General features: G+C 35.4%; 1 protein-coding gene and 1 long non-coding RNA gene across 2 annotated transcripts; both read left to right on the top strand.

Annotated features, from left to right (window-relative positions):
- Positions 1–8,318: 8,318 nt before the first annotated feature.
- LOC114825322 (ethylene-responsive transcription factor ERF061) lies at positions 8,319–9,744 on the top strand. The gene has a single exon (XM_029103702.2). It carries the CDS (start codon positions 8,605–8,607, stop codon positions 9,586–9,588), a length of 984 nt encoding a protein of 327 aa, XP_028959535.2. The 5' UTR covers positions 8,319–8,604; the 3' UTR covers positions 9,589–9,744.
- A 200-nt stretch (positions 9,745–9,944) lies between these two features.
- Positions 9,945–11,795, top strand: LOC139197055 (uncharacterized). Its single transcript, XR_011582045.1, has 2 exons — positions 9,945–10,311; positions 11,596–11,795. It is a non-coding gene; the product is annotated as an uncharacterized lncRNA (long non-coding RNA).
- Positions 11,796–12,481: the final 686 nt, after the last annotated feature.

Raw genomic sequence — 12,481 nt, 5'->3', positions numbered from 1 at the left:
CCACGTCCCAACCCTAGCTTAAACACTGCTAAACCCTAGTTAGCTTTTGACTTGGTCTCTATGTGGTGGAGGTTTGACTTTGGTCTGTAATATTAATATGGTTGAAGGTTGAATCCAGCTGGCTTCCTGTTAATGCTCTCAAAGAAGATGACTTGGTCTTTCTTTATATATATAAATATCTCAGTCAACTTAATTCCCCTAATTTGAGGGGTTTGATATGATTAGAACTGTTGATTTAATTAAACGCTAAAACAGAAGCCCTAAAAGGATAAAAGTCCACAGCTCCAGCCTCCAGATAGGTCTGATTGCAAGCACACTTAAATGTTCATTGTCGTTCTTCCTTTTCTGGGAGGTTGGGCGTGGGCTCTAGATATTATCAGAATAAAACAATGGAGTAATAGCATCTGTCAAACCGACCAGGTCCACCACATACAATCATAGAATTAAAATTGCAAATAATAATGTAAATAATTTCATGATTAGCAAATCAAACAATCCAAGCCAGCTCATTGCAAGAAATTTGGAAACCTGATTAGACATTGGTTCATTCTCACTATACCAGATATGGTCTAACTCAAAGATCTTTGACTCATTTAATTTTCTTTCATCTGGATGAAGTTAGCAAGCTAGCAATGACGGATTATAATGCTAATGACAATCACGTACACGCATATGTGGATGACTGTTAGTTTTTAATGCAATTAAGGTGGTTTTATGTACAATGCATCAACAGTTGAGTGCATGGCACCTAATTATCCTGCTAACAACAATTGTTTACATGCGCATAGATGAGTGTCAACCGACATGTGGATCAAACAACATATCAATGGTTGAGCACCTAAATGATTGTCAATCGTTATGGTAAGTGAATCATATAAAACATCAACGATTTAGCACGAGGAACTGTTGCTAACACAATGGTTACTAGTATAATTCAAGGAATCAAAGAAAGTGAAAGAAGCCAACCAAAGTGTGTGTTAACAGTGAAGCAGTGCAGAAGTTGAAGAGCTATTTTTATTTGCACTGGCCATAACATGTGATCATTTATCTCTGAAATACGTTGGTCTGTAAGATTTGGAGTAGTTTAGGGCCCATGCATGCCATTGATGCCAAAGGTGTTTGTAGCTTTTAAGATAACACTACATTATCTTCTCCGCATATTGGCATATTATATATGTATACACTCTTTATGCAAAGGGATTCTCATTTTTTTCAAAAGATGAGGATTAGGTGTGAGACCAACTCCACATCAAACTTTAACGATCCGAACCGTCTATTTTGTAAGTCTCGATTCATTGATCATTTTTGCAAAAATTCAATTCAATCCAAAACCATTTGATTATTTATTTATCAAAATAAAATTTCATTGTTTCTTATATAACAAAGTATTTATTTTTTTTAAACTCAATTAAATGTCTTAAATATTTCCGATTTGGCTAATATTTTGCAAGGATGATCTATGAGGTGTAACTTGAAAAATAGATGGTTCGGATCGTTAAAGTTCGATGTGATGTAGACTCCATAACTAATCCCTATTTTAAAAAAATGAGGATCCCTTCCCTTAAGGTTATTATATCTATAAGTCTTCCATCGTATTCAGACAGAAAATATTAGGTCAGCTGCTGCACTTTAAACTTTACGCTAAAGAGAATGTGTATATCAATCTGGGAGTAGGACTCTCTCCCTCATCTTTTCCTTCCTCTTTCCTCCATTCCTATTTGAACGGTCATAGTTAAGCTACGTCAGCATCTTATATTAATTTTTTATAGTAAGAGAAAGACAAAATAACAAAATTTGAGAGAAAAAGATGGAAGATAATGAAAAAAGAAAGGAAGAGAACCGTATTCCATCAATTGAAACTTGAAACCCAAAGAAACAGATTCAATCATACAAAGCATAATCATGTGTGTATGTATTTGAAGGTACTGTTTGCCCATTACTAGTTTTAGCAGACAGACTGGGCCCACTGGGACTGCTATCAGGAAAACGTGGCCCCACTTTGTACTAAGGCTTGTGACCAAGTCAATTGTCAGTGTTATCTTCTTCAAATCGCCACAGGCTCACGGCCCCAAGAGGGTCAAGCGCATGTGGGAGGCTCACTAGACAGGAGACTTTTATGTAGAAGGGTCCACAAGTATAAGGATTTAAATAAAATAAGGAATGTGTGGATAGCACATCCCTTTTTACTTCTCACATACCCTTTATTAATTTATGTTCTTTGATCTTCTTCAATTCATCTGATCCAACGGTCGAAAATTAAAAAGGTATGAGAGAAGTAAAAAAAGGTGTGTTGATCTCACATCCCTAAAATAAAAACCTGAAAATAATAGCGGTATCTACAATTGGGGAACAAGAGTATAATGAGTGTTTATCAAAATATTTAACAAGTCTTTTACTATTTATTAAAAAAATAAAATGCAAAATAAAATTATCTATATTTTGTCGAAGTAAGAGGAATGACCTAAGTAGGTGCCTAGGTGGATCTAGGCGGACACTTAGATGGACTAGCTGAGCACCTAAGCAAGTTTAGGCGCTCTTTCTAGAGTAGTTGCCAGCCGCATAGCATCTAGGCCCTTAGGCCAAGTATTTTTTTTTTTTTTTTAGTATCAATATATTTTTTAGAACATAGGTATTTACTAAATAATATTATACCTAAGTTTTAAATATCATCGTGATATTTTTATCTACTCGTAAGTAAGAAGTTTTAGAATCGATTATTAAACTCGTCATAATAAGTGTGTCAAAAATATGTGGATCAGTGATACCAAAATTTCTCTTCCTAGTCCTAATTAAATCATCCTCATGTAAACTCCAACAAAATTCAACAAATAAATAATAAATTCCAACCAAAAAAAATCCTAATGTGACGTCACGATGACCTCAAATATAAAAGTTTTGACGCAAGTACGTGAATTGGCGGGGAAGGAAACGGCGTCGTGGTGGTGGTTGATTCGCTTATGATTCACGAGACCGAGTCTTTATTTATTTTTATTTTTTGCCGGTGGAGAAATAAAGCAGTCGACCGGTGAATTGTGAGGCCGTCGGTGGGACGTGTCGGCCTCAGGAGACAGTTGTGATATAGTCGGCGTCGCCAGATTGCTTTGCGACCCAGTCCGCATACTGCCAAAATATAACTTTTTGACCTTCAAGTCGTACAATTGCCCTTGGTGTTGGCATTGAATCACGTTCAGATGCCCCCCTCTGTTGAGCCAGGTCAAAACTCAGTCGACAAAATTTACTTCAGAAACTATTTGATAATTATTTTATTTTTTTTATTTTCTTATGATGATTTTGATTTTTTTTTAAATTAAAAAATTAAAATCTTGTTTGGTAATTAGTTTAAGTTTTTAAATTGAAAATAAAAACGAAACCTAAACACTAAAATATGCTAAAATAATAAAATAGTGAGAGGAACAAAATATAGCCCCGCACCATTGAAGATGAAAAAAATCCTGCACTATTATGGCCAGACAATTAGAGATGGCGTGATTGTGTGATCGTAACTTGTTGTGATCATACCTTGTCGTGATAATGCATTTTTTTCCTCTAAGAATGGAGAACACCTTAATGAGTTAATGACATTAGAATGGAAGGGAAGAATGAAAAATGAAAACTCAATTAATTGTGATGACAAAATTCAACCCCTACAATACAACGAGTTATGCATGTTAGGTTTTCCCCACATGAACCACAACTTCTTTTGGTTAATAACCCAAAAAACTAGGTAAACGTTTTTGGGGTGGAGGTGGAGTCGTGGTAGAATTACAAGTAGTACTATTTGGGATTTGATTTGTGAGGATCGGTTAGGTTTTCGTTCACATGCAAATACACAAACTTTTTATTTTCTTGGGGGCCGATGAAGAAGATGGGAGGTGTTGTCGTTTCACGAGCTTTGTCCTTCAAAAGGACAACCCCCCATCACCTTTTCAAGAACACCTTTACGTCTTCAATGCCACCATACTATGGTTGGTCCCGTTATGAGGTGATGATATGCCAACCTTTTCTTATTATTCCAAAGATGTCCCTTCGGAAGTTTGGAAGAAAATTGGTCTAAGAAATCATTCAATCAGTGGTTAATTATTGGTGAAGAAGATGACTCATATTTTAGTTTTGGCTTTGTTTGTATTAGTGATATTGTATGCTTACACGTGATGCCTTTCTCGATCACTAGCTAGCATGCATTATTTCTCCTTTGTATCTTACAATTCTTGTCATTTTTAATTTAGAATTGTCGGTTATAAAATCAAAACTTTGTATGTTTTATAGAAGGAAAAACTAGTTGTCACTAAACCAAATGATTTCGATTATGTTAGCACTTGTCTGTTTTCTGTCTCAGTTTTAATGAAAAAATTGAGCTATTAAGTGATTATCATCCGTTTATGCATTTGAAACTTGTTGTAAACCTTATACGGCAAAAGATTATAACCACACATATTTTGAAAGTGAAATTCATTGCTAAGGAAACCCATTGTAATATGTACTTGTGGTCATTAAGTCAATTAAAAGACACATGACCAACTTTTCTTTCCCTTTTATTTGCTATGGGCATGACATGGAGAGAAGCAAATGAGTTATCTTCTTCCATGTTGCAGTTCCTAACTCCTATGGGCTACTCAAATAAAAAAGTTTGTACAAATTTGTGAAACAACTTATAATTCAAATGCAAAATCAATTCAATTTGCAATGTCACATATAGATTCCATTAGGGTTGATTGAGAATACAAGTAACTGAAAAGGTATATGGAAATGTTAGGTTTACTTACAAGATCACCCAATCTCTGAGTGGATTCTGTAGACTTTCAATTGCACCACAAGTTTCCCTCTACAATTTATGGCTACCTTCCAACATTTATTTTTTACTTTTTAGCCAAAATGATCTTTGAAATTGACATAACTCTTCACTTCGATTTGATATCAATATAAGTGATCCTTGAGTTTATTCATAATCAATCATTTTGATCATTCTATAAAAAATCTCTGATAAATAAGGAACAAAATGACAAAAATACTCTTAATTTAATAAACAATGGGCTCAAAATGATTTGACAAAATTATAGGTATTTTTGTCATTTTTCTTACTTTAATAGAGATTTTTCACATGATGACCAAAATGATTGATATGATACACTCATGGACCAGTTCTATCTATTTTAAATCTCAAAACCAAAGTAAGAAGTTATGTCAATCTCAGAGACTATTTTGACTACAAAGCCTTTATTTTTTACCCCTTATTTTATCTGTCAATTCAGAAATTACCACTCAAGTTCTTCAATCTTTTACTGTGTTTTAAGAAAATCTCAAATGGTATTACAATTTTTAAGAACCAATAAAATTTGAACATAATTTTGTTGATTAAGACACTGATAGTATCAATGGTTGGCAATTAAAATAAAAAGGTTCAACCATTATTCAAGTTCTCAATCTCATGGTACTTTATTTTCGTATTTATTACATGCCCTAATGATCATAATATATAAATACCATTGAATATTGATGCGACATTCATAAGAAAATTCTGTAGCAATCTTACATTCTATTCCAGAGACAAATTTTTCTATGTGTCTGAAATACGGGACGGTACGTTATATGTTATTGTACAAGTGGAGATAAAAAATTTCTTTCAAGTGTTGCTCCATTTGTACAATAACATATGACATATGTGTCTATATTCTGGGCACATTGAAATCTTTCCTATCCCAGTGGAATTCTTTGGGTACTATTGAGAAGCTCTTTGCAAACATACCTTTCCCAAATTAGGATAAGTATAATTTTTCACAGAGCACAAAACCTGCACTTCATGTACAGAGAATATGCAGTTAGGAATCCACATCAGGGTAGATTAAACTAATCTTGTGAGAAGGAAAAAGTAAGGATAGAAGAAGACTGGTTGAGCTTATCATGTCAAAAATGTAATGAAATAGACCTTACTGCTTATTATTATAACCCATTATTATTCAATATCTAATAAAAATAGATAACGCGGATCGTATATATTTGGATATTTTCTACGGAAAATTCTAAGGACATTGGCTCACGTGTGTGCTAATAATATAAATATTTGACACATGAAAACTTTATTATAAATTTCACATACATTAACAATTAATAATAATTTTGACGTGATTATTCATAAAACTAATATATAAATATATTCCCTAGTAGCCAAGGAATTTGGCACACTTGCACGAGAGACTTCCCCACATGCACAACTTGTTTGAAATGAATGGATCAAATTCCAAACCCTTATTATTGCTAATGTCAGAAGCTTAGAAATCAGATCAAACTTCCCTACTTGACCTAATCGTACTATTAATCCAAAACGTCAAGTGATATCACGTGGTATCTCCACATACATGTACAACTATTTGTTTGATGTGATGATCGATGGATCAAACTCCAAACTGTAATACTTAATGTTAGAAAGCTTAGAAAATTGATCAAACTTTCTCACATATAGAAACGTGGTATCAACGGTCCGTAATATTGTAGTAGGTATTTCAAAGTGTAGGTAAGTCTGTCGGCAGAGTTATGAAGGGACCACGATGGTCTCATAAGGTTCAATCTGACATCTTTTCTCGCGTAGAAAAGTTTAGTATTATATTTATGATTTCAAGGTTTTTTCATAGGCACATGATCCCAATCCGAGTCTGTCATTTTTTAATTTATTTCATCGTGTTTGATTTAAGGTTGGTGACTCTTATGAAGTTCAAGCAATCCGTTGCTTGTGAGCTTTGAGAATGAGGGAGGGAGAAATAAAGTCAGAGAGACTTGGGGTTTAGATCTAAAGAAGAGGAAGATGAGGACGATTCCATAATAGACCCACACAACATTGGACATTTGCTTACTACACAAAATAATAAATTTGTAAGATTAAGAGAGCGTTTTATATTGAGACTTTTGAGCATCTTCTAAATTAAAATCCTTACTCCGCAACTCAGTAAGTCCTTCTCGGCACACATGCTAGTTTGAAGGAAATGGGGTCAAACTACAAACCCTAATAATTGCTTAATGTAAGATGCTTTACAAATCATGGCTAGCCGATCAAGCTGCGAATATTCACAGATATGATTGAACTTTATATGAAAAGGCAAAATCTCTGTGCAGTTGGACTGGAAGGGAGAAGAGGGAAGACGCGTGGCAAAGAAGAGTTATTGAAGGTATGGACTTTAACAGAAGAGCTGACTCTTCTCTCAGTATGATAAATCGACAAAGTAGCTTTTGATCGAACAGAAAGAGGGGACCGCCGACCACATGGAGTGAGTGAGTGAAACCAAAAATCTTACACGATTGATTTACATTCACAAACAATGAAATGAAAACTAATAAAAAAAATTGAAAATTTTGAGTTTTAATGATAAGAACAAAATAAAGGGTAAAGTAAATAGTATCATGATTAATTTTTTAGTATAAATATATGATTTTTCGTTAAAATGAACTGTATTGGTATCTTTTCGTTAAAGTTCTCAACAATTGAATTTGCTTGCATATACAGTTGAATTACACCTTTTGGGGTTTCTAGATCCTTCATGCAATTACAATGTCACCCTTTATCCCTTCTTCATTTCCATAATTATTTTGCACTTTGTGTGTTTGAGAGCCTTCCATTTGTCTTTTCAATTTTCATTCCTTCCTAAGCAATTTCATTGCAACTAAAACTCAATGATAATTGGTTATGATGTAATGACTCATCCATGTGAGGGTTATACTATAATGATGTAAATTAAGTTAACACGCTTCTTCACGAGTAAGCTGACAAGTTCATATTTCGTGTTAACAATTTTTTAATATAATTTTTAACAATTGTTGAATCCCAAAAGTTTAATATGTTAAGGGTTGAGCCAACTGAATTTCAAGCTAAACATACTCAAACAGAAATTTGAGACTGCATAAGCTTTAACTAATGAGGATCAAGTTAATACCCTCAGTCACTTGCAAATTTTCAACTTCACGATAACCGATACAGTATTAGATTATTGCTAAATCTCAGAAGCTTAAGTTGTTAAGAACGAGACAATTAAAAATCAACAGTCGTTACGTAATTTTGTGATTGTAAAAGGAAATGAAAGTAATGAAATGAACAAAAAAGCTCTTATTCTTCAACAAACGAATTAAACCATAAGTTAAAGAAAGAAAATAAATAAAAAATCTAAACACAAATTTGGCTCATTTTCCACACAAAAGGGCAATATAGCCATATTAAAAGTTGGGTTGAGAGTAACCATGTAGAATTTTGGATCGTGGACAGAGGTAGATGTTAAAAATCCAACCAATAAGCTGCAGCTATAAATAGCAACACCATCCAACCTTTCAGCATAGTAATTCCACAAATCTTGCTCCAAAACTTCAGAGACCAAAAAGCTTCCCCCTTTCTTTTAAGTTTTAACTTGAGCTCTGATCTTTGATATTTTCCGATCCATATATTTTTTTCTCGGATCATCACTCACTTCTTCTCCTTCATTTTCTTTGTTTTCCCATCTGAAAATTTTCAGTTTTTGTTCTGAATTTTTAGGAAAAGGGACTTCTTTTTGGTACCCTGTTTTCCTACACACATAATATTTCCGAACAGTCTGTTTCAATTTTTTTTTTTTTTTTCCCCAGAAAATCATGGACACAATGCAAGAAAACAATCTTGCTTTTGGGTTCACAGACGCCATTGACATCCGATCTTCTCTCTCAAGTATCATACTAACAAGCTCCACAAACACCCTGGACTCGATTTTTTCTCACTGCCCACAAACACTCACCACCGCCGTAACAACCACCAGCAGCGGCAGTTCTGTATCCGAGCCGCTGGGCTCATCAGTTTACCTCCGCCAGAGAGACCTTCTCCAGAAGTTCTGCGATGAAAGCCGAGCAAACGCAAACGCCACGGTTTCGCGCTCTTTTGCGACGAACCCATTGCAGAGCTCGGCTTGTTCTTCAACCACTTACATGGCTCCATACAAGAAGAAGCTCTATAGGGGAGTACGGCAGAGGCATTGGGGCAAATGGGTAGCCGAGATCAGACTCCCTCAGAACAGAATGAGGGTCTGGCTCGGCACCTACGACACTGCGGAAGCCGCCGCCTATGCGTACGACAGGGCGGCCTATAAGCTCCGCGGTGAGTACGCGAGGTTGAACTTCCCAAATCTTAAGGACCCGAGCAAGTTGGGTTTCGGCGACGGTTCTAGACTGAACGCCGTGAAAAACTCCGTGGATGCGAAAATCCAAGCGATTTGTCAGAAGGTGAAGAGGGACAGAGCCAAGAAGAATGTGAAGAAGAGCAGTTCTTCAGTTGGTGGCGGTGATGGGAGTTTCAGTGAGAATGGGAAGGTTGTGAAGGTGGAATCCTCTCCGTCGTCCTCGTCGTCTCCTTTGGTCTTTGGCGACGGTTTTGGCCACGAAATGGCGTCATTAACCCCGACGCCGACCGAGTCTGAGGACGGGGTTTGGAGGAGTGAGAAGAACTCACCGCCGTCTGTTTCAACAGAGTTTCAAATGGGGATGGCGGAGTTGGGAATGGGAGAAGAGTCGGAATTTGAAGGGTGTTCACTTGCAGGAATGCCTTCATTTGATCCTGAGTTGATTTGGGAAGTTCTTGCTAATTAGAAAGAGGATTTGATCTGGGAAACCTTGGTTTTTAGATTAATTTTTGCAAATTTAGGTATATAAGTGGTAGTACTTGCGTTTCTTGTTTTTGTGTAGCTTTAGTACTTGGAGTTTTTAAGTGTAAATTGTAATTTATAATAAGATGAGCTATCTTAATATGTTGGTGTTTTTTTTTTTTTTTTTTGGAGAACTGTTTTTCTTGTTTTAAACTAGAGCTCAGGAGAAGAAAAAAATACCGAAAATCTCGAACCGTACCGAAAAAATCCTGAAACCGAATAAAAAAAATCCCACATCGAAAATCCTAAAATTTTTGGTACCAATCCCGACCTTTTCAGTATGAGATTTGGTCTCACAATCTGATTTTTTTGGTAAAACCAAATCGAACCGAAGTTAAAATATATGTAGTTTTAGATATTATAAGCCGTTGGATTGGTTGAGAATTAATCTCAGCCGTTCATTAAAAATGAAACCCAACCTCACCTTCACCTTCACCTTCACTCTCTGACCTCACCTCACCTTCACTTCCTTCCCTCCTTACTCCTGTACTCCTTTCAGTTCAGACCCACAAATCTCTCTCGACCTCCACTCTTTCACTTTCTCCCCCTTACCTTCACACTACATCCAGACTCCAGTCTTCCATTTCTTTTTGCACTTGACAACTTCTTCTGCATTCGATAATCAATACAGCCACCTCTGCTTCCTTCTGCTTCTCTCTTCACTAAGGTAATATTCTTGTCTTCATCTGGTAATCTTGATGTGGTAAAGTCTGTTTGTGGCTTCCATTCGTTTTTAATTTGGGCATTTGAATTCTAGGGTTTTGGATTTGGTGGTTTTCAATTTCGTTTGAAATTTGGGGTTTTCAATTTCTCTTTCTTTATAGGCATGAGAGAATTTAGGCCAATGAGTTTGGTTTCTTGCCTTGGAGATTCTGGGGGAGGATAGTTTTCTTTATTTTTCGATGAATGTTGTAATAGCAGAATGCTTTGCCGAGACTTTCTCTGAATTCATGTGTGTATTTGCTACTTTAGCTACACTGTTTAGCTGTAAACAAAGTTTCTATGTTGTTACGATTGTTTGGACACATGAGCCCAAAATTATTTCGGGATTTCCAATTTGTCCCGCAATCCCGAAGCTATTTCGGGATTTCTCAAAATTTGGTTTGAGATCGGTCTTGGAATTGGGATTCTCGAAAACTTTGGTTTGGGAATCGGAACAAAGATTTTGGTTTGATATCCCATACCGAACCAACCGAGCTTATCACTATGTTTTTTATGTATTATGTTTCGGTTCTTTTTCGTAGAATTCGGATCTCTTCCACTAAATTCATCAAGTTCGGGGATCCAGACAGTTCAAATTTGATCAAACGACTAAAAATAAGGCTAAAAACAAGGGCCTCTTTAAAAATTATAATAACTGTAATTGTTGGATCAAATTTCAACGGTCCGAATTTCCGGACTTGGTAGATTTGACGGAAATGATCTGGTGAGGATCTCTTTCTCTTTTTTGGGGCTATATTTGGAGAGGTTTTGTTATGTCACCGAGTGTCTTAGAGAGTCGGGATGAGAGATAAAGAAACGGGGGTATAAATGATGCTCCATAACACCCAAAATTTTCTCATGTATTTGTGCCTTGTCTTTTTTATTGAGGCACTTTTCAGTCTTATAAAATGTCCGAGGGACCTTGAGTTGTAATTATGGTTGTTTATCTATCAATAAGGTGATTAATGAATGAGAAAAGCTTGGCTCCTTAGGATTGAGGAGGAATTTTTCCTCAATTCACTTGGTGACTAACTCAACTTTGTATTTATGATCAAAACTGTTTATATCATAAACCACTGTGTAAAGATCATCTCTACAAAAAATCAATTAAAACTAAGGTTGTTTGGTCAATTAATTGTAACAAATAGATAGAATGTTCATAATTTATTTACCGAATCTGTCCATATGTTTTTATATAGTTAGATTACTAAACACTCATATTTAACACCCCCCTTTTTTTTTTTTGCAGAGATGATCTTTATATAGTGATTTATAATATGAAAAGTTTCGATCATAAGTATGAAGTTCCATGAATTGGCTACATATTTAATTGAAGAGGAACTCCTCCTTATTCATTAAGGAGCCAAGTTAATTCCTTAATGAACTTTAACTCTCATTTCCTACGAGTGTAACTCTCCGTGCATTAACAAAAGGATTGTTGTTTGGCTCTTTTTGGTTTCAAAATTACAGTTTGACAAGTATACAATTATAACTCTAAAATTCTATACACATGTCAAATAGTAATTGACATGGGGACTTCCCTTGAAAGAAGCCAAGTAATTTTTTGAAACAAAATACTCAAATTTTGGACCCATCAAAATATTAGGATCTTCAAAGTTTCTTGCACAATTTATTAGACTACTCAAATTGTTGAAGTGCCTACAGTACTTACAAGTATTGAGCATTATCACCGTATGATGGTCATATATAAATTGATAAATAATGATATTGCTCAGCACTTGTAAATTGTAAGCATCATAGCAAAATTCCAAATTGTCATAGAATTTACGAATGGTCAAAGTTCTCATAAGAGATGATGGATGGTGATGTGAGCCACGTAGGTGAAGAAGGAGCAAAGCCTTATCTCTAATTCCTGCACTTTGCGGAGATGAGAAACCATGTGAACATGATGTCTCTTCACTCATCGTCCTTTCAAGAACGAGACAACACACCACTTCTGTGCACTGTCTTAATCCATTTTACCAATTCAAGTACCAATACTGGTTGTTTAATTCAAAATTATACAACAGGTGGTTGAAATGGTTGATCATCATGTCATAAATGTTGGGTCTTGATCCAGGTCTATCGTTTAACAAAGAAAGGATGTCGTATAGATAACGCCAATATCTATGTCG

The sequence above is a fragment of the Malus domestica genome, chromosome 06, assembly GCF_042453785.1.
Source record: "Malus domestica chromosome 06, GDT2T_hap1".
In the NCBI taxonomy this organism is placed as follows: domain Eukaryota; kingdom Viridiplantae; phylum Streptophyta; class Magnoliopsida; order Rosales; family Rosaceae; genus Malus; species Malus domestica.
The sequence above is the reverse complement of the archived record's forward strand: the minus strand, read 5'-3'. Positions and strand labels throughout refer to the sequence as shown.

What these genes read in the sequence shown, in the direction of transcription:
- LOC114825322 (XM_029103702.2), top strand. Translation starts at nt 8,605, where the DNA reads ATGGACACAATGCAAGAAAACAATCTTGCTTTTGGGTTCACAGACGCC.